Source organism: Chiroxiphia lanceolata, chromosome 2 (genome assembly GCF_009829145.1).
Source record: "Chiroxiphia lanceolata isolate bChiLan1 chromosome 2, bChiLan1.pri, whole genome shotgun sequence".
NCBI lineage: Eukaryota > Metazoa > Chordata > Aves > Passeriformes > Pipridae > Chiroxiphia > Chiroxiphia lanceolata.
In genome coordinates, this window is record NC_045638.1 from 31334185 (window position 1) to 31356931 (window position 22747).

The 22747-nt window shown below is 43.0% G+C and overlaps 1 protein-coding gene across 3 annotated transcripts in view; it reads left to right on the forward strand.

The window, feature by feature from the left end:
• The first annotated feature begins 405 nt into the window (after positions 1-405).
• The window catches only part of AFF3 (AF4/FMR2 family member 3), a 326376-nt gene continuing 304034 nt past the window's right edge, over positions 406-22747 (forward strand). For all 3 annotated transcript variants that reach the window (XR_004355358.1, XM_032679791.1, XM_032679792.1), the window contains exon 1: positions 406-520. Coding sequence is in view for 2 of the 3 variants with exons in the window: in XM_032679791.1 (XP_032535682.1) it covers positions 468-520 (53 nt within the window). In the remaining variant the exon portion in view is untranslated. The remainder of the gene's footprint in view (positions 521-22747) is intronic.

Below are 22747 nucleotides of genomic sequence, written 5' to 3' on the forward strand. Positions count from 1 at the left end.
TTCTCGCAAACTCCCGGTTCCCGGCGGGCTGTGCCGGCCCCCCCCCAACCCCCCCGCGCCGAGCGGGCGCTGCGCGGGTGCTGCGCGGGCGCAGCGTGCGCGGGGCGGGCGCCGCCTCGGCCGCGCTCCCGGCGCGCGGGTGGGAGGGAGGAGGCGCGGGGGAGCGGGGCGGGAGCGCAGCGCGGCGGCGGCGGCCGAGCCGAGCCGAGCCGAGCCGAGCCCAGCCGCGCCGCTCGCACACGAGCAGTGGCACCGTGTGCTCGCTTTTGGGGGGAGCGTGTTTGATTTCCTTTTAGGGGGAAGCGGGAGGAAGGTGGCCGTGGGGGTCCGTCCCTGCCCGCGCGTGTGCGGAGAGGGGCCGCCGGCAGCGCCGGGGGTGCTCCGCGCCCTCGCCCTGCCCGCGGTGCAGTTACGATGCGCCCCGGACGCCGTGTGGTTGCAGCGCGCCGGCGCTAACATCGCTCACCATGGACAGCTTCGACTTAGCTCTCCTTCAGGAGTGGGACCTGGACTCTCTATGGTGAGTGGTGCCCCTGCTCCCCCCAGGCGCGGGGACAGAGGGGCTGCGGGAGATGTGCGGTTACTAAAAGGTTGTGATAACTGGGGGATGTGCAATAATTTGGAATGGGTGTCCACTTTCCTAGAGAGGTGGAATAAATGTGGGGTGCAGTAATAGTGGTTGTGTGATAAGGGGAGTACACTGGCTCGAGGGTGCAATAACTGGGGCAGCGGGTGCATTAGCAGAGGGTGCAGTACCCCGGGAGGTGTCTCTCCTGCCACTTGCTCTCCCAGCATTGCTGGCCCGGCAGGAGCAGAGGGAAGGGTACCCCGATCCCCTGGCTGCCAGAGTGGATCCAGGAGGTGAGTGCGGTGTTTGGCTGAGGGCGGAGGTCTCCTGCACTCGCCCCTCTGCCGCCTCCCCCCCCCAATAGTACCTTGTGCTCACCCGCCTCCGGTACCCCGGTTTGCACTCCCGTAGCTCATCACCCATTCTTCCTGCACACCCCTTTAAAACCACCCCCTCCTCGCCCCCTACTCCCTGCAACTCCCTCCCGGACTGTCTTTATTGCGCCCCCCCATTGCATGCCCTTGACCTCCCCCTGCTCACCCCCGTCCCAGCGGCGGGTGCGGGGCTGCCAGGGAGGAGGGGAAACAATTTCTAGAAATGTCATTAGCGGCTGGAGGTGGGAAGCGCTACCCTCCCCCCCGCACCACCTCCCCAAGATGCTGCCTCTGCCAAGTCCTGGAGTTTGCTGCGGGAAGCACGCTGCCCCCGGGCGGCCGCCGCTCCACGCCGCCGGCTTGGCCCTGGGGCGGCGGGCTCCCGTCGGGTCCGTGTGGGGTCCGCGGGGTGGGGCGGACGCGCTCCGCTCACCGCCGGAGCCACACGGTGTGCGGGGAGGAGCCCCCGGGCCGCGTCGGGACCCCCGGGGCGATGCCGCGATGGGAGCCCGCGGTGATACGGAGCCCGCGGTGATACGCGATGCCGGTGGAGCCCCCGGTGGGACGCAGGTGGGATGCGGCGGGGCCCTGCCGCTCCCCCCGCGCCGTGGGCAGGCGGTGTGTGCCTGGCGGGGCGGGGCGGGGTGCGCTCCGCCGGGGCAGCGCCCGCAGTGCGCGCTCGGCCGGCCGGGTCGGGAGTGCGGGGTGATGAGGTTACTTTTGCCTGACATCAGTTACCGATGCGCGTTTTAATTTAAACCTTGATACATGATCTATAGCTTCTGTCAGTAGGGTGCGCGTTCGACAGCGCCGGCATACGTCCCCGGTGGCAGGTGTAGCGAAATAAGCCGGACCAGCGCGTCCCGTTAGTTGAGCCGCTTCTTACAAAAGGACCTCAGGATGACGAGAACAGCTTGCGCTGCATAATATGGGTGCTTGTAAATGCATACATTGATAATATCGAGCCTAATAAAACTTTTATATTGCTGTGGGAACTTTAAAGAGTATATATAATACAAGATTAGTTACTACCCCATACAAGTTTTTAGTTATAGTATTTCTGCCTATGGCACAAGATTATATCCTCGTTTCAATTATAAATACTAATATGCAGTTTATATCCAAACGATAACATTTATCTCTGGCCTGATTTTAAGTTTACAGTCTGCATGGTTTTACAATTAAATTACACAGTTTTTTCTACTAAACGAGAACAGGAGAAATAATACTTTTACACATTTGAATGCTTTTCCTTTTCTTCTTGAATGAAGACAAACTTTGGGGAAATTTCCTTTTTCCAGACAAAGTGGGCTGTCCATTAGGCTGTTCCACAAGCCAGCTATTTGAGTTGATAATGAATTTGAAAAACTAATGATGTAACTCTGGAACATTAGGGCTTTAGGCTGGCAAATGCTCCTTCTCATAACATTTTTAGCATGCTTTTTGACTGTTGTGGAGCCACATTCAAATGACTCTGGTTGCCATGAAGCTCCTGTACAGGTCCAAAAGGCATGAACCGTTTTCAAGCTAAATTATCTGCTTAAAAATACCTGTATTTGACTTGCAGGTGATCTTGTGGTTTCGTAGCTCTTATTGTTTTTCCCTCTATAGTTGTTGCAGTTTAGAAGTTGAGTTCATCAGAAGGGCTTCAAAAAGCACGTGAAAAGCCATTATGTAGTGGCAGGCCTATGTTCATTGCTAAACTTTCACCCTTTTGTAGGGGTTGAACCCCACAATTGCCCAGAACAGTGCCTAGTGAGGGGGGAGCAGGGGGTTTGCAGGTATTTGCTGTTTTGTGTCTGAGTCCTTTTGGGGCACTAGGTTATGCTGAGTGGCTTTAGCTTGGAGTATTTGAGATCATGGGCTGGAAGTTCATTGTGAAGCAGCTGTTTTGGCAAATGGTTCAAAATAGTCAGTTTTGAAAAGTTGTACAAGCAGTAATAAATAAAAACTTACTTTTGCTTGGTGAGGCCTTCCAAAGTCTGTTGTGAAGGCCATCAGTGCCTCGGGGCCCTCGGTCAGTCTCCCATTGCAGGTGAGGTGCCTGTTGCACGCTGCCCTCCTGCTGTCCTGCCCACTCACCACTGGGCAGGTTATGGACGTTCTCCAGAAACCTGGTTTGAATTCGGTGCTACACTAAGGAAAACAATGCTGTTATGATAATGTTAAGCTCTGAAGACTTGTGAGGATGCCTTCAAAGTTGTGCAGTTGTTGCCAATAAGGGAAATAAAATATACTACATAGATAGAAAGTACTTCATGGCAAAGAGCAACACTTAGAGACTTAATTTTCTCTGCAGCAAGAATGAATGTTGTCCTCTTTTCTTTTGAATGTAGCCATAATGGCAATTTGCGCACTTAATTTATGACTGAAAATCCACTTTTTGCAGTATTTGGTGAACATTTTGCTTAAAAGTACGGTAATTAAATATTAATGTGCTGTTCCAAAGTGCTTTCTTTGATTTGAGATATTCTTGGAAAATCAGAAGGGGTTTCCAAATGAACAGCAGCATGCTAATCAATTCTCATTGATTGTTACTATTATACTATTAATGAATTTTTTCTCTAATTAATACATGCTATGTCTTTTATTTTGCTATAGCATAGAAAATGTAATATGTCACGTAATGGCTATAAGACAGCATTTAACTAGTAAACTGCAATGAGAGAATATTGTAATCTCTTTTTTACTAAACAGTAGTTTTTCAAGGTTGTGTTGATGCCAATAACACTTCTGCTTCCCAGAAAACAACCATAATTCGAATAGTGAAAGCTGAGCACAAACTCAAACAGAAACTTTAAGAAAACGTGCCAATCTGTGGCATAAACAAAAGTTGTGCCCATTGGTAAGCTTTTTCTGGAACACTTTGGGGTGATCAGCCCAACTTAATTCAAGGTGTTGTTACTCCTGACTAACACAGTTATCCTGAACACAGGGCACTAATGACTTCAAACCACAGCCCCATCTCCTGTTTTTCTTTCTCCATGCATTTGTTTGTGCACTGCATGGGTAGTTTTACTTGTCCAGACTCAAGGATGTGGATTCTCCAGTGCCTTACAGCTTTGCATTTGTTTACACTGGACAAAAAGAGATGGAAAATCTCAGACGTGTTTGATATGCCTCTTTTGCACCAGAAGACACACTATACATGAGTGCCAGGACTAGTTCTGCATTACAGGCATTTGTGTTATTTGCCTTATGTAACAAATCTAGACCAACATTCATCCAGTTCCTTAACTCTGTGCTCAGGCACAGCGATAGCCCCGGTGAAGACCAGTTAGTAAAGGCTCTCCTCACATGCTGATGAAATAACACATGTAGGCGGAGTTGTTCCCCATTCATTAAAAGCAATTAGCAGATATATTAAAGCACTTACTGTGTTGTACCAAACAAGAAAATAATTTTGAATGTAAGATATTTGTTAGCCACAAATGAAACCGTGTTTGTTTAAGTAAAAGAAGCCAAGTATGTAATTGGTTTATTTGGTACTTATCTGATACTTCTGTGAGTTTTGAGTTAACATCAGTTTTGTAGGGATTGGATAGTCATGTAAAAAATGTATAGCTGTATAGCTTCCAAGCTGAGATCAATATCAAATGCCACAGTATAAGATGGCCCAGTGTGTTTTACAGACCACATATTGAATTATTAGTTCATTTGCTATCTTTGGGTCTGTTCCTGCTCCATTTGAAGTCAATGAGAGTTTTGTTTGGAAGTTGCTATTAACAAAAACTGGTCAGACATCCAGCAGTCTTATAAATGAACCTTTTGTAACTTCTTGATCCCAGGTTGTCTAGCTTTTAGTCACTACACGTTGTGTAAGGCAAGATTTTTTTCCGTATGTTGCACAGTGTTTACTAGAGACAGTTTTAGAAAACTACTTCCACATATGCTTCTTCAGTCAAAGTAGAAGATCAAGATGTTTATTTTCAGATAGCTCCTTACTGTTACTTTGGGGGAAAACAGTCACTCCAGCCATTCTCTCAGTATGGGACAGGCTGGACCAGCTTAACGTTTTTACAGACAATACTCAGCAATAAGACCTCTCTCTCACAAAAAAAAAAAAAAAGGCATTAAGTTAGTGTTTTCTTTTATCTCCCATCTCCTTTACACATCTACTTTAGCCTGTGTCTTGGACTTTGCCCCTTATTTCTTTCTCTTTAGCTCTTGGACTCTTTCAAACAATAATGCTTGAAATAATCTTTGTCCCCTTCTTATTTCTCTCTGTGGTGTTTCCCTTTTTGCCTTCCTCCCAGTCTCACCTCACAGTTACCACCTTCCCTTCATTGAGATCCTATCTAAAAATTTGTTCTTTCTGTGATGATTATAAGTTGTGAGCAAACAATAACACAACTATAACTATAGATTGTTCCCTTCTCCTGCTTTCACAGCGTGTTCTCTCTTCCTGATGCCTGATTTTTAGGCTGGAAGCCTTTTGGGTCAGGAACTGCTTTTATTGTTTAAGTTTCTTTTTCTTACAGCGCTGAACATATTGTATGTGCTAAAACATTATAAATAATAAGAGGAGCAAGCTTTTCATGGTCATAATACTTTATAAACATCAGCTGAATAATAATATTTTAAAAACACATCTGCTGTGACGTGTGAATGCCCGTTTGCTGTGTGTAATGTACCATGTCCTCCTCTCTTGTTTTAAGTCTCTACTGAATCCAGAGGCTTTGTCAATTTATATCAGATGAGAATCTGGCCCATCATCCCCGATTCACAGTACTGTTACCTTTTTTTTTTAAAGAATAATTAGTTTTCTAAACTTCTGCTTTGTTTTTGTGTAATAAGTAAAATTCTGATATAACAGTAGGACAGTGGATGTGTTTTCATCTCTTTCCCTGAGGACTGTTTGAGCACCCATGCCCAATTGTGTGATGTTAGAGATGAATAGTCCTTTGGGCTTTCATTTTGACACTCAGACCTGTAGATTTGTGTTTCTCTGGGGATGCATTCATCAGAAGTTGAGGTGAAAGCCTTACTGGGTTATTGGAGAAGGATTCAGAAGAGGGCATGAGATGCATACAGCATTTCCCATTTTATGTAAATATTTTGAGGAAAATACCAGGTTTCTTAAAACTAGTGGAAGTTTTAAGCCAAAAAATACTAGCTGTGGGAACATCTTGTCATCTGTATATTAGCAATGACATCATACTCAACTCTACAACACTCTCATTGAAGACAGCAACTGTTTAATTGCAAGGTTTTTAACCTTATATAACAGATTAATCTATTTGGATCATATTTATGACTAGGAAACAACAAAGCATGGATAAAAAGAGAGATACTTTACAGTCTGGTCATAACATTTTTAACAATAGGAGTAATAAATTAAAATCTATAGAAATGAAGAAAAACTGATACCACATACAGCTGGAAATCAGGGAGGTTAAATTCTCTGTGAGATGATGTCACATCTGACAGACTGATCAGGTTGTGACTGTGAAGTGGCCTTGTCACGAAAAGAGGTTTCAAAAGGATATTTTCTAGGAAACTCATGGGGTGGTTAGCATTAAGGCTAATTCCAGGGAAAACCCCCAAGTTCTTTGTGAAAAACTGAAAGTAGGAAAAGGGAAAGCTTTTTTGGTTTTGAACAGAGCTAGCTCTTCGTAAACCCTGCCCTGCTGGGGAGTGGGAATTACTGTTTCAGTGCTGCTGCTGCGAGCTGGATTTGCTTGCTGACTGCTCCCAGGGAGCCCGCTGGTCCCCATGCCAGCCAAATCCACTGTGTTCACATCATTACCAGTAGGGCTACTCACTAGTCTTCTATCTCTTAAAATCAGTATTAAGACACTGGTTGTACTTGCTGGTGCTGCCTAAGGCCCCAGGAGAGCAAAAATAGACATTTGTAGTTGAATACTCAGGTAATAATCTATATAGTTTCTGAATAATTTGTGGGTACCTACAGATCTATACTTAAAGAGCGAATGAACTGTAGTGACAGTTAAATGAATGTGATGACAATTATTAATATTCTGTACTAAACATCTTCTGTATAATTTCAAAAATAAAGATGCATAACCTGTGTTCCTCTCTTACAACTTGATATCTCAACTTTCCTAGTACCTTAAGCAAGCAAAAAGTAGTATTAGTGACTTAAGATGACTGTGTTCTATCCTCTTAGGAAGATTTAAACCTGCATGCATGTACCAAGGACTTGGATATGGATGTACCTTGGGAAATATGACAGTAGGAATGCAATTTAAACTTATCCTTGGAGATCCTTTGTGTATTTTTTAAAAAATAAATTAGTTCCAATGCAGCAGTGGTGGTCTCAGCAGTCAGGAAACACTTAAAATTATGCAGAAGGGACTAGAAATTTTTGCTAAGAAGCTTTTTGTTACTGTGTTTTGTTTCTCAATAAAGATGATCCACAACTGTAAGTACTTAAAACTAAAAATAAGAGGGTTATATCTGACAAAGCTGCACAACTTCTTAATGTAACCCAGTCTTTCTGTGTGGTTGTTTTCACATGTTTTAGACCAAAGAAAGAGTGGTTTGTGGCTTAGCCTGGTTTGCCTACATGGCAGGAGTGGGCAAATAGAGGATAAAGGTGGCATCTTCTTATGCTGAGTATGTTTTGATTGCTTTGAGCTGTGATCACTTCTTGTTGCATGTTGAAATCTGTGAAGAAGAAACTCATGTCCTCCCTAGCTCATGCGTTGCCATGATGGTGCAGTCTAGGTGACAGGTATTACGATGACCTGTGGTGGTAAGAAAAATGCAAATATGACAGCGAGGTGGATCAGGAGGAAGAAACATTGGTGAAGTATGCATTTGCATGGTTCAGATTCAAGTCATCACAGCAGTGGTCTCTCCAGCTACCTATCTGCCTGTTTCTGTCCTTGCCTTCTTTGTTTTGGTCACTGTGAAGGGTTTGGGGAGCCTGTTCTGATGTACAGGTGCTGGCAGATGTCCTTAAACCTCCTTTGGGGGACGGTTAGCTTTTTTCTGATGATGCTAAATGGTGTCTACCTCCTAGTGATGCACCAAGACAAAATTGATTCTTTCTATCATTGACTGTTTGTGATTGACCAGGAGGGTTTGTCTTTCAGGTCTGTCGATTTTAGGAGGGAATGATGTAATTTTAATGTTTTTGTACTCCTTTGTCTTACAACAGCAAGTGCAGTAGGTGGTTGAACCTCAGTCCAGCAAAAATGAACAGTTTGTTGACAGAGATACTCTGGAGAAGGTAATTATATTGATATGCATCCAAAAGAAGACACTGTTTTACGTTTTTTGTTTCTGACATAGGCAGGCAGGGAACCTGTCATGTCATCCACTGTTTTAAAGGACAAAGTAACAATAAAAGCTACGCGTGCATTTCTTCATCTGTGTTTGGCAAGGAGAGGGTAACATTTTCTCAGGATGATGACCTTGGGTTAACAAAATGTAACCAGTGTAAAGAGTAAGTCAGTATCACAATGTTCTTTGCAGTTAGGCCTGAAGACTGTCAGGAGTTTTTTAATACAAAAGGTGTTTGTGTGCTAGTCCATTTATGCAGGCTCCCTGCAAGAAAACCACCGTGATCCCAACTGATCTGAAAGAGTATAACCCCTTTGCCTTCTATGTCTGGTTTTGCCAGTGAGTTTACAGCTAGCTTGTGGAGTTTTGTCCCTTTCACCCTATATTGTAGAATCATAGAATGGTTTGGGTTGGAAGGGACCTTAAAGATCATCTAGTTCTAATCCCTCTGCCATGGGCAGGGACACCTTTCACTAGACCAGGCTGCTCAAAGCCTCATCCAACAGGCCTTGCAGGGAAGGGGCATCCACAGCTTCTCTGGGCAACCTGTTCCAGTGCCTCACCACTCTCACAGTAAAGAATTTCTTCCTAATACCTAATCTAAATCCACCCTCTTTCAGTTTAAAGCCACTACTCCTTGTCCTATCACTCCATGCCCTTGTAAGAAGTCCCTCTCCAACTTGCTTGTTACCCCCTTTTAGGTACTGGAAGGTGCTAATATGTCTCCCTGGAACCTTCTTACAGATTCTTATGTTTCCTTTTTCTAAGAAGGAGTGAATCCCTTCAAAACCCACTCATGCTCTAACATAAAAGGGGCAAGGGTTTTGGGTTTGTTTGTTTGTTTTTTGGTCACTGCCGCTGGCTGTGAAAATCTATTCCAAACCCATAGCATTGATAGGAAAAATGTACATGTTACCAATATATGTGGCTTAATTGCAACTGGACTTGTCTGTCTCGTATTGGCCTTTTTAGCCACCAGCGTGCTTGTCGCACATGTGGGTAGAGCTCTTCCCAAATCTTTGTTGGTGAAGCCTAGCCATGATTATGTGGCTTAATGTATCCCTGGCTGTTTAGTACAGATGACTTTGCAACATCTGAGGTGAAATGGCATTGAGATAACCCCAACAAAGGAAAGCACAGCTAAATGCTTTTGCTGCTAGAGCTGCACTGGCTTTTGTAGATCCAAGCAAACTACCTCCTTATGACACTCTTCAAGGCTTCGCACTGTATAAGAACTTACCAACTTGGGTGCATGGCTGCACGAGTATGATTACATACCAAGTGGTATAAATGCAACACTTTTTTTTATTGTTGTTCTTAGAAGGGTATAAGTAGCAGTATCTTGAACTAATTACAGCTGATGTAAAGCACATTTAAGGAAACCCATTAGGAGAGAATTAGAACTAGAGCAGATTAGCTATTCTTTAATGGCCTTGACTGTAGATCTTTTGATGCCTTGGTAGCTTTTCTAACACTCATTGCTCATCTGTCTTGACTAAATGACTGAGAAGCTTCTTTCAAGTCACAGTCTGGTTGTAATGTGAAAAAGATCACTGTTTTCAGCTGAAAAAATTATTATCTGGAAAGGTAAACTCTACAGAATTCTGTACTGTATTTGTTGTTGAGATTTAAAGCATTTTGCTGCTCAGTGTGTCTGTATAATAGAATGAGCAATCCCTAATATGCTTCCTTGGAGTTATTAATTATTTACTTCCTTGAAATACAGATCATAGACTATTTTACATGACCTCCCTTCTTATAGACTTCCTTGTCTCTCTCTTTATTTTTGTGTGCTTTGCAAATGCCTGTAAATTTATTTTCACTGAAAGGGGAAATAAGTAATTTAGATGATTGCAGCTGTTTCATAATTAATTAATTTCAATTTAAAACAATCAAGTAGTGCCCATCCATTGTTCTGTGTGCTTTTCTGAGGCATTAAGATTCACAATATCAAAATAAGTTCCAGATGGAAGTGCATACTTCATAATCAGAGAAAAAATTTGTGGTTTTGTCAGAAACCTGAAGAGTCCTGCCCTGATCAAAATAGAAAGTATTATACTTAAGCCCATTTTTCAAGTTTTGAGTCATTGCTTTAGGAGTTACTTAAAAGTACTGATTTGAAGCATTTATAGGGTATTAACTTAGAACTACAGAGTGAGAGAAACAGTGATGTAGGACTATTTATTAATTTGTTTCCTCAAATACTCCTGGCATCTGTTAAAATGTAACAAGGCTTAGCACACTTTCCCATTTTTGGCACTATTCTGTGATATAAAGAAATATTTGCAATAATAAATCATCTCTTTGCTAATAATCAATAAATAATGCATTTGCCTGATAAAAAAGTGTTGGTAAAATGAAATAAAAATATTGAGCAGAAGGAAAAATGGTTGAAATGGTTCACTGAGAAAGTCCATATGTTCCTATACTTTAATAAATACTAGGGTTAGCAGAAGAACTTTTAATGTGGCAGTTTGCAATAAGAATAAAAAGTCTTTTTTGAACATGAAAGATTCTTATGTAAGAGTTTTATATTATGTAAATGTTAGTGTTATTGGCAATAGCCCATTATAAAGGAACACTTTATATTCAAAAAAGCATTTGCAAATAATGGGATAGATGCGGCAGTCTCCAGTCCTGACTTGGACAACTTTCTCTTTGAAGTCAATGGAAGTTTTGCCTGAATAAAAGTGGAAGGAATTAGCCCATTCATTATTATCTGAATTACATCAAGAGCTGACTGCTAAACAATAAAATCATGATTCATAACATAACAGCTTCACTTAATTCTTTTGTAGTCTTAATATATCTCATTATATGGTACTTCTGTTCTTTCCTCTCTGTGCAGTATTCAAATTAATAACAACCACCTTTACATAACTGATGGTTCGACATGTTTTGCTGTCTTAGCAAGATCAAAGGATTTTATATACCCTTTTTGGATAGATATCAAGAATGGGGTGATCAATCTCTTCTGTAACCATTAAGCACAGTGTAAATATCTCAGGGTACCCAATTAGACACAAGTGGTTTGCCAGATGCTGAGAGCATCACCAGTTGTCAGGAGGTTCCCAAATATGTGGGACAGTCCAGAATTTATTAGGGATTAGTGGTGGTTCGAGTTGTCACTCCACTGATTTGTGGTCATTCAGCTGTGCCCTGCCATAAGCAGCCTGCATGATATGTGGACATAAGGTTTAAGTGACAGATTCTTTGTCTTCCCCTCCCCATCCCTGCTGGCACCTTTGGGTGGGAAGGAGGTAGGGATGGATGGACACCTGTGCTCCAGTTCCTTGCCTGTGACAAGAGAGGAATGTGGGACATAGTGAGTGAGATAGCAAAATTAGAAGAGCATAAGAGAAGCAGACTGAAGAGAACAGCCCAAGAAAAGGGACCCCCAAAAGGCTTTATTACAAAGCTGGAGTTAACCCCTCACCGAGAAGCCATCTGCAGCCTTCAGGCTTTAAGAATTCTTTTTATCTAGAGATGTAATTGAAACAAGATGTGTAACAGCTGCAAGATGTCAGGTTTGTCAAAGTAACTAGAAAAATGAGTTCTAGGACACACACACACACAGAGCAAAGTAACATATAGCTGAAAAAAAAAAAGTAATAAATTGTTATATGGGTTAAAAGGAGGAAGAAAAATAGTCAATTAATGAAAGTTGCAGTTAATTCTGGAGCATTGATGCTTTGAAAATAAATTACAATGAAGATTTCCCAGAAGAGTCAACATCCTAACTCTTTACCCCAATAGAAATAATAATGAAACTCCTCATGTTCCCGTCATAACCATATTTCATTGATGGGTTGGAATGGCTAGTGCTCTGCACTGACTCCGTAATAGAGTGGCAGCTGTGTTATTTTACCCTACTGCCTGTTGCTGTTGTTATTCAGGCGCGTTACCATTGCACTTTGCATCTACATAAGGACCCAGATTTGCTGTACTAAGAGATGTGGACACTTGGGACACACAGCCAGTCGCGGGACCAAAAACTTTGCAGACAGTGACAGGCAAAGAAAAATTATGGATAAAGGCAAAACTGGTCAGCAAAAAAAGACTGGAGTATTTTAATAATCCAAATAGACAGTGGTTACAGCAAGCCACGAACCTGACACTGCTTCCAAGTGCATGAGTGTAAGCATGATGGGAAAGCCGAGAACTTTCTTTTTAAGAACCTCGGAAGGAACAATGAAGTGATTTTGAGCGTGTTTATGAGGACTCCTCCCAAGTATGAGTGACAGCACAGGAATACCCTGAAGGGGTTAGCTGGAAACTTGGAGAGTGAATTGCCTTAATGGGTCAAGAGAAGACTGGCGTCAGCCTTTTTGTAATAACTTCTGGTACTGATGTTTCATAATGATGAGGATAGGCCACAAATGTCCTTCATGCTGAGGAAAGTGGGAACCAGTGAAGAATTGTGAAGAAAAGGGCCTCATTGTCAAAGCACCCTGCCTGGGATATGCTGCTTGCTGCAGCACCTCAGCTGGAGCTGGCTCTCATCTGTGAAATCCAGTTGTGCAAACTGAGGCATGTATAGCAGCATAAAAATGCCCTTAGCTACAGAATTCAGTAGATAGGTAAGATAAGTCTCAGTAACACATGCTGATAACTATTGGGTATTCTTTAAGGCACTCAGCACCTCATCAGACTACATGTGGCACCAATGGGAACTAATTAAACATACCTATGACAGTACTACTATGGAATACTACTCCAGTTCTGCTGCTTTGGATCAGAGTGAGTCTTGGAGCCCACACCTGAATGCCAGTCAAATATACCTAATTCCCACTTTCAGAAATTACTTGGAAATGTACCTCTCATTGAAAGTCTTAAAGAAAATGGAATTCTGATTTTTTTAACAAATACGTAACTCAGGTATTTTCCTTTGCTCAACGAACATTCACATGCAAAACCAGCTAATAAAATTACAGTGTTGCTTATACTGTACTTTGGTTGGCGGCAGAAAAGTCATCTATTAAAGCTGAAGTCATCATAACATTAGGCACTAATGTATCTGCTGGTTGGTAGAGAAGCAGGCTGGCTCTGTTGAAATGCTGCTAGTTCACCCTCATCCGCTCACAGTTGTCTCTGGAGGATTGGAAAGTATAAACAAGTTTTCTAACAATACACGCTAAGAGTATGCTAAAGTAGCTGCATTTACTTTATCCCAGAAGTCTGTCTCTGTCTGCAGACAAGTACAGAACCAAAGTGAATCCAGAAGTTTGAATATGGTTCCCATATTTCCTCCAAGGAAGTCTCAGGAGAAAAGGTGATTGTGTGCGCTCACAGATGTCCTGTGTATGTGCAGTAAATCCAGAGTTTTCTGAATATGCTGCTGGCCTTGCTGCACCTGGTAATAAACCCTGGCAATAAATCAGATGATCTGCACATGCATAATAATTCTGATGCACCTGAATGCCGGCATACAGGATGGACATGCTGTGCACAAACTGGCAGTTTTCCAGGTCTTCTGGATGTCAGGCTTCCACCGTAACTGGCTTGCCTGGGAGTCCTGGCAAAACTGCTGACATTCTCTTTTCATATCAGCATTTCTAGGGCATATCCAGGGGGAGCGGGACACATGGGGTACTAAAGCTTAAGCATCATTTTTTAGTGTGCCTGTTCTCATTTAAGCAGTGATACAACCCTGAAAGTATAAACAACCCAACACCCATAAAGGTGCTCTTTCTGTTAACTTAGGCATTTTTTGCAAGTTATACCTCTATTTCCTCAGAAGTTCAAATCTATTCTCCAGTTTCTTTACATGAAGACTTTGTGTGTGTCAGGTGAATGCTCTTACCACTTCAGGGCATCAGCATACTGAGTACCCCGTCAGTGTCCATCAAAACATTTGATTTTGAAGGAGAGCTTTAGCTTAAGAGCTGTCAATGTGTGAGGACCTTCCTGAGGGCTGTGGAGGTCAGAATATCTCAAGCAGGGAGAGACTGGAGCCTGGTAGTCCCATGCTGCAATTGCATTTTGTTCTGCCACCTCTGAGGATGGTCAGAAATAGTGAACTCCAGGCTACAGCAGAGGTACTGAAATGGACCAGGGGTTGCTCCCTGCCCTATAGGCCAACTGACTTGGCACCAAATATCTTCCCGTGCTGGAAAATCATAGAATTATAGAATCATAGAAAGGTTTGGATTGGAATTGACCATAAAGATCATTTAGTTTCAACACACCTACCAGGGCAGGGATGTTATTCACTAGATCAGGTTGCTCAGGGCCCCATCCAGTGTGGCCTTGAACACTTGCAGGGATGGGGCATCCACGGCTTCTCTGGGCATCCTGCTCCAGTGCTTTACAACCCTTTGATTAAAGAATTTCTTCCTAACATCTAATCCAAACCTGCCTTCTTTCAGTTTAAAACCATTGCCCCTTGTCCTGTCACTGTCTGCCCATATGAAAAGTCCCTCTCCCTCCTTTTTATAAGCTCCTTGAAGGTACTGGAAGGCCTCAATGAGATCTCCCTGGAGCCTTCTCTTCTCCAACAACCCCAGCGCTCTCAGCCTGTTTTCATAGGAGAGGTGCTCCATCCCTCTGATTATCTTCATGGCCTTCCTCTGGGCCCTCTCTAAGAGGTCCACATCTTTCCTGTGTTGAGAACTCCAGAGTGGATGCAGTGCTCCAGGTGGGGTCTCATGAGGGCAGAGTAGAGGCAGAGTATCGCTTCCCTTGACCTGCTGGCCACTCCTCTTTTGATGCAGCGCAGGATGTTTGGGCCTTCTGGGCTGTGGGCACACACTATTGACTCATGTCTGACTTTTCATCCACCAGAACCCCCAAGTCCTTGCTTGCAGGGCTGCTCTCAATGACTTCTCCCAGTCTGTACTCATATCTGGGATTGCCCTGACCCAGATGCAGCACCTTGCATTTGGACTTATTGAACTTCATGAGGTTCTCTTGGGCCCACTTCTCAAGCTTTTCCAGTCCCCTCTTCGTGGCATCCCATCTTTCTGTTATGTCAGCTGCACTGCTCAGCTTGTGTCATGTGCAAATTTGCTGAAGGTGCACTCGATCTTACTCGACAGTTTGATGAAGATACTGAAGAGCATGGGTCCCAAGACAGAACCCTGAGGGACACCACTCACCCACCTCTACCTACCTCCACCTGCGCATGGAGCTGTTGACCATAAGTCTCTGGCTACGTACATCCAGCCAATTCCTTATCCACTGAATAGTCCATCCATGAAATCCATGTCTCTCCAATTTGGAGATAAGGATGTTATGTGGGACCATGTTGAAGGCTTTACAGAAGTCTAGACAGATGACATCTCTCGGTCTTTCCATGTCGGCCATTGCTGTAACTCCCTCATAGAAGGCCACCAGACTGGTCAGGCATGGTTTGCCCTTAATAAACAATGTCAACTAAGTTTTACGTTAGTAAGGTAAAACAAGGTAGCCATATGCAACTTGTGTATTATAAATGCTTCCTTGCCACTTGGTTATTGGAAACACCAAGCATGTACACAAGGGTTTGATTTTATTTTGGTCCAAGTGAAAGCAGGAACGAACCTCACTGAGAAATGGAGGAAGAGAATCACAACAGAGACCGGAGTGGTGCTTCTTTATCGCCACCTCTGTATTCATTTGAGGGGGAAAGGACCTCCGTGCTGTAAGAGTAGGTGACTGATTTTGTAAAAACAAAAACATCTCCTTCTTTACTTTCTCTTGAGCCGCCTTTACCATCATGATATGGGCTGCACAGAAATGAAGCAGAGGGCTTTACTGGACTGTAAATCAACTGCACTTGTGTTTAAATAAGGACTGTATTCAGAACAAAGATGCTAGCTTGATTTAAATAAACCAGAAAGCATGTCAAATGATACTAGATACTATTGAGTTACAGTCTTGTGTCTCCTTAGGACTTTCTCACAGTGGTTTTCTGTGCCAATTAAGGACACTGCCTTTAAGCTAATTAGCAATTCTGAGAAAGTTGGAGGGAATTCGTGTTTTTCTTCATCTGGGCGACATGCTTATCAAGTCAGCTACCTACAGTCTGATACAGCAGGCTGCCAAAAGACTTGTCACAATTTATGAAAAGGGTTTGTGGTGGAGAGAGAAAGTATAATGAAAACCACATCCACCAATTAAACACCTACATTTCCTTTTAGAGTCCAAACAATGGGCATCTTTCCTTTTGCAAAAGAGATCTCTCAAATCAAAGCAACTCATAGAAGAAATATAAATTAGGAAGGAAGTTGTGAGTAGATCTTTAATGAGTCTCTGGCACAATGACATAGTAAGGCGTGACCCTTTCATGAATATGATATAGCAAAGATTTAGGTTTCAGCAATCAAGCAAAAGTAATGCAACCAAATATGGAACGTGTTCAGGTCAAGGTTTTGGTACCTGTAGTATCAGTCTTTTCCTGATAGGAAGAGAGTGCACGTCATGCTTTTCTTAGTCTGTGATACATAGTTTTAAAACTCAAAAAGTAGTATCAGTTATATTTTTACTCAAGTGAACAGAAACTGACCTTCTCATAATGATAAAAAGAGGATCTTTGAAAATAACAGTGGACTTGTTAAGCAGAGGATGAAGTAGAGCCTGGATATGACATGTTCAGTGGCATTGCAGGTAGAGACGTAGCAACAGGAGCTTGGAGAGCTGTTTTCTCTGAAGAAAATCTCTGTTATAAAAAAAACATTACAAGGACACAGAAGAGCAGAGCAGAGAAAGGGTATCAAAATTAATTTGCATAATTTTACTGACGAGACATCATACTGTTCATATGGACTGGATGCATTGAAAGGCATGTGGTAGTTTGGTCTGGACCTTCCTTGGTGACCAGTTTGTAACCAAGGAAGGGTCCAGATTTACCCAGTATTCCCTACGATTTTTATGTAAACCAGACTATAAGAAGAAAGGAGGGAAGGCCTTCGTTCTCTTCCCTTCCGGCAGCTTGGAGGTGCAGGTTCCCTGCTGTTGAGTCTGCCGGGTTGGGGAGCGAGGCCTGGTAAGGCCTTGTCGACCTTGGGAGGCGGAGGTTGCCAGCGATCATCCCGGAGCGACTCTCGGTTGTCCCAAGGAGAGTGGTGGGATATATTTTCTTTGCTAACTCTTTAGTTACTAGATCTCGGGCTACTGATTGGGAAATATATATATATATATATATATATATATATATATAATTTTAGTTTTGTTCCTTTTCCCTTCCCCCTTCCCTTTCCCTTGTGAAATTTTAATTGTATGTAATTGTAATATAAGTGTAAATATATTTATATATATCACTTTAGCTACTCTCTCTCTCGTTTCGCGTTTTCTTGGTTGTTTTTCTCCCTCTTCTCCCTGAGGTTTGGGGGGGGGCGGGGGAACTCTTATGGTAAGGTTTGGAGACTTGGCAGGGAGCCAGCTTCAAATCATATCAGGCATTACAAAAACACGGTGGGTAATGATAAAAACAAATTATATTATTATTATTATTATTATTATCAGTGGGTTTGAATTTATCTCAAGTAATGGTCTGTGATACTTGGCACCAGTTGCTCTGAACATTGTGTCAGTGGGTCTGTAAGCAGTTCAGCTGTGTTCACAGAGAAGAACATCTGAGTTGATCAGCTTTGTCCATAGTTGTGTTTTTTCAGACGGAAAGAGTAACTATTTTGGGCTCATTGTCATGTGAGTACAGCTATGCTGCTTCTAAACCAGAGCCTATAGGGCTGCATGGTGCTGTATGTGAAAGTCCTGCTCTGGTTTCTGTTAACTTGGGGATCTCTGCCTGCCTGGGCTGTGTACCTGTGCCCAAAGTTTCCCAGAGGATGTAAACCACCCCTTTTTTGCAGGCATGGGCACCTGACAGGCTTAAAAGGAGAGAGGTGAGCCAGGCTTATTTGTGAGACTGTGTTTCCTAAGGAGGATAGAAAGTCAGTAGATTGCACATTGTACAGTACTTCATAGAGTGATGCATCTTAACCTGAAGTCTGTAATTTAAGGTGTGTGATTACTGGGAAATTCAGTCAGTTTAAGCAAGAGACATTGCTTATGGGGAGTACAAACTAAGGGAGCACAGAAGAATCTTAGGTCTTCAGTAAAAAGAAAAAGCAAGCAGTTCTGGAAGATCAAAGTACATCAAAAAATCCACAAAGTATGCTTGTTAGCAGGCTGGAGACATACCTAGGTTGGAAGCTGAATGCAGTGCTAGCATACTAGTGGCCTATCTCTCTGAACCACTAAAAATCACTTTCATTATGTGTGTCATTTAATATGCTTAGCAACTGACACATGAGCCAGAAATTCCTCTGTTATTTGGAGGCTGGATTTTGATTTTGTTCATTGAACCAAGCAATGCAAGTTTATGCCAGGAGATTAATTTAGCTAGTGGTGTGCCACCAAAGCAGATCCTTACTTCAGTTTTACCTCTTTACGGAAGGTTCAACATAGTGGTTTATGTGCATATGTAGGGAAAATTAACACAGCAAACCACATGATCGAGAAACCCCACATGACCCAAACAGGCACCCAAGATGATGATGTTTTCTGGCAGAAGCACATTTAGACTTAGATCCAGCTTTGCTACTACATGTGTCTAGAAGCAATTTGGGGATTAGCAGACTCGTTAGCCTAATACGTAAGAGTCTGGAAAAGTCCAAGATATGCTATGGCCACACACTGTGCTGCTTGCATGTCACACATTATATAGCTTTGGGATGATACTACCCAGGGAAGTCAGGACTCCCCTTTTCCAGCTGAACGTTTCGACCACTTTAGCCTTGGTCCCATGATCTCTCCATTCCCAGATCCATACTGGGTGGGTCAAGCTTCAGGGATGGTGGCGAAGGAGGCTACAGAAGTAGCCTTTGACCTAAAGTCGAGCATGTTCCTTCAGACTGAATCTGTGGATGTGAACCCCATGCTGGGGAGATACTTGGATCTGGGCTTCCCATTTTTTATGCTGGTGTTTTAACCGTTGGAATGTTGGCAAAACAGTGTGCTTGACTGCATCCTTTGGTTTTCTTCTCAAAGAGAGGTGTGACCCTCTTGCCTGACCTAAAAGCCCAAGAGGCCACTCATGCTGTGAGTCCTGCTTTCACAGTGAAGTCTAATCACAGCAAAATCAGTAAGTTCTCTCTGACATTTTCCTTTGGCCAGTGTAGGGTTTAGCTCCCAATGTAGCCTCTGGATGTTGAGAAGCTGTCTGTTTTGGTGCCAGCTTCTCCTCAGTTTCCCTATGGGAAGCTTTGGCACCCAATGCAGCACAGAGTGACATTCTTTTTGGGAGCTGGGTACCTAACTCTGAACCCAGCTGTGCAGCTCATCCCTGTACCCAAGTCTTTTAGAAGGTTTAGATCTCAATGTCATTGCATTTATTAAGTTTATTGTTACCCCACCAGATTAACTGAAGCCAGCTGCTTCTCTCTAGCAAGAGCTGGTAAATGTTATTTCAGAGGAGACAGGAACATTTGTCCTATCTTTTAGTTTTTCCGTGAAAGCATGTTTGCCTGGAAAATATACCCAGTTTTTTTTGTTAATGCCAAGATGGTCTAAAAAGACAGAAGATAACTCTCATCTAATCTAATCTATTTAGAGTATTTCTGGAGAGCCCATTACCGGTGTCTGAGTGACAAATGAAGGTCTGGATTGCACCTGCCAGGTATGTGCCTGGAGAACCGGCATGTGCAGTACATAAGGGTAAAGGCATGCGTGTCCTCATGCTCTCATGCAGGAACTATCCGCTATCCAGCATTTTCTGGTGAGACCTGTAATAATTCCCAATAGACAGCAGGTCAGATTTCTGAAAGAATATCAGTAACTATGGGCTTGCCTATATGTGACCAAGCAAAATACATGAGTATGTAAACTGAGTAGCCTGCTGTAGAGTCTGCAGGGTGCTGGCATTGATATGTGGAAAATTACACACATATGCGCAGTTATTTAACTGAATTTGCTTGTACAGATTTAAAATACAGCTAATGTAGTGCCTGTACTGGGCATTTATTCTAAGAGTGAGAAGTACCACTATAGGGTAGAGCAGTCAAAATTAACAGCTTCTATCCAAATTTTGAAGATAGCCTATATCCGTAATTGGCAGCTTCTCTGATACTCCTCAACCTGGTGCAGGCACAAGCATGGTGCACAGATTTTGGCATTAGCAGATAATTTCTTTCCAGAAGGAAGATGGGACAAATAAGCATCCTGTTCTGTTCCTGTCAGCAGGAACATTTCTATCTGTTCCTCCTGCAGATGCTCATTCCTTAGGGCCACTCACACCAAACAACACCAAACAAACAGTACAGGATTTCACACCTAAGGCTTCATCTGTGCCTTTGCAGCCACTTCTAGGCTGTCCCAGTGAAGTCTCTGTCTGGTCCAGCATGCTACTTCCTCTCTCTGTCTTTTACATGAGCTTCATTGACCAGGAAGGACTAGGACCAAGTCTAGGACTAGGTTGTGCTGGTCTGGTGCAGCCGTAGGAGAAAGGAGGATACGGTGTACAGGAATGTGACAGTGGGAAATGAGGGTTGCTTGAGGCCTGGCCACCTCATAACTGGCTCTGAGAGGCTGGCAACCTGCCCTCCTTATGGGAGTTGCTGACAGCTCCTCAGAGCAATTGAGTTCAGCTCCTCTCCTGCTGCCCCTGACCATGCAGGAGTGGCATGGTTACAGAAAGGGGTTTATTCAGGGGAATGAGAAAATAAAAAAGGCTCTCCACACCCTTCGGTTTACTGTCAAGCATCACTCGTCTGACAACCAGAGAAAATGGGGGAGTGAAGGGGACTTCAGATTTCACACCTCATCTCTGTTCTGCTCAGGCTCAAGAGGGGGAAGAGAGGATGGCTGCCTGCAGAAGGTTAGTTGCCCCTCATGTCCCTCAGCTATTTGTTTCCAGCAAAAACAAGAATTTCATGAGGATGACAGGAGCTCAGTGGAGAATCTTGCCCATTGCTACTGTGTTGCAGTGGGCCCCTTGCTTCCCACCCACAATATTCAGTATTTTCTCATCAGTGAGAAGTAGGTAGGGAGCTGGGCAGCAGCAGAGCTTTGTGCTGTCAGAGGGCTTCTTAGTGCAGCAATCTTTTTTTGCTGGTTGTGTCTCGTCTCTCTGAGTGCAAAGAAAAATAGGGAATCTGCCTGTTAGCATGTGTCCTACCTAGACCCCAGCCTGCATTCAGGGACGTGGGTTATTTCTGGAACCGGGTACACTGCAACATGTATACATTAGCAAAATCAAGTCCTTATGCTGTTCAGGAAAATTTGGCTCTGAACTGAATAGCTAAAAAAGCTATCTGTCTGAGCTGCTTAGAATACTGTACAGCTTTTGCCAGCTGAATAAAACCAATAGCATTTTTATGAACAGAAAGCTTTTGACAACAGTCTTTGAATTATGCGTGGCAAGAACTGTTGTCTTCATTTTTAACTTCTAACCCATGATGTATAGCGTAGTCCTCATTTGAGGATAAGAGGTTAGTATCTTATTGACTTGGCTTTAAATTGCATTTCATTGTATTAAAGAGCATCTGCTTTGGTTTGGTTTGGGTTGGATTTTTTTTGTACAGAGCAAGGTATACTGTAATGCAGGAAGTATTTGAGTTTCATGTAGCTGTAAGGCTAGACTTTGGAAAACAGTCAGCCTCAAAGCTAAGATGGTATTTAGTAAAAACATCCCAGAAAATTATGATTTTACAATTACCTTATTGGCAGTTTGATTTTAATGTAGTTTTGCTGATAGCTACCTTTGTGCTTAAGGATTGTAAATTAATTAGACATACTGCTTCATCTACTCAGGAGGCAGGAGAAGAGCTGAGCTAATAGCTATGGGAGTGCTGTACCAATTTGAGATTGAGGCTAAAATGATATGATGGAGGGAGAGGTTAGTCCTCTCCCAAGGTTGTCACTCCTGGTCACATTTTAATGTGAATTTATTGGACTGAAAGAGGTTAAAGAGGTAATTCTGCACAAGAAGAGAGAAATTTCTAACATAAAATGGAACTCATCAATAGTCCTGGTGTCTGTGGGGAGTTGTCAGATTCCATAATATTAACCATGTAATTAACAGGATATATAAAGTGATGTGCTTTAAAATAATTTGTATTTCAGATGCCTTTCAGTGTACTAATAATACCTCTCTTTTTTCCTCCAGTTTCTTGGAATCACTGTATTCCTTTTTTTTCCTTTCCTCTGTATAAAAACCCTTTGCATCTATCAGAGAGTTCTAACTAGTGCTCATTCCCAAGGGTGACTTAATGGACAAAGTATGGATAAATCCACATGACACATCCACTTTACAATATGGCACAGCTGGCATTCTCTGCTCAAGTTCAGCTCACAAATAAACTTGTAGGGAAACTGCATCGATGTAGAGTGCAGGGCAGTGCATATTGCCTCACTCTGTCCTGGAAATGACCTCTCATACAGGTGGTGGTGATGCACCAACTTTTGCATCTCCCTTTTAGACGAGTCGGGGTGCTGGAGGTCATTTACAGAGTACTTTGCAAGAGGATGAATGCTCGTTGGTGGTGGTTTTGTTGCTCTTCAAAACCTCATTTTTCTGTCTTTAATGATTGAGCTTTGAATACTTGTAGGGTCTGACTGACAGTTGCTAGAACTC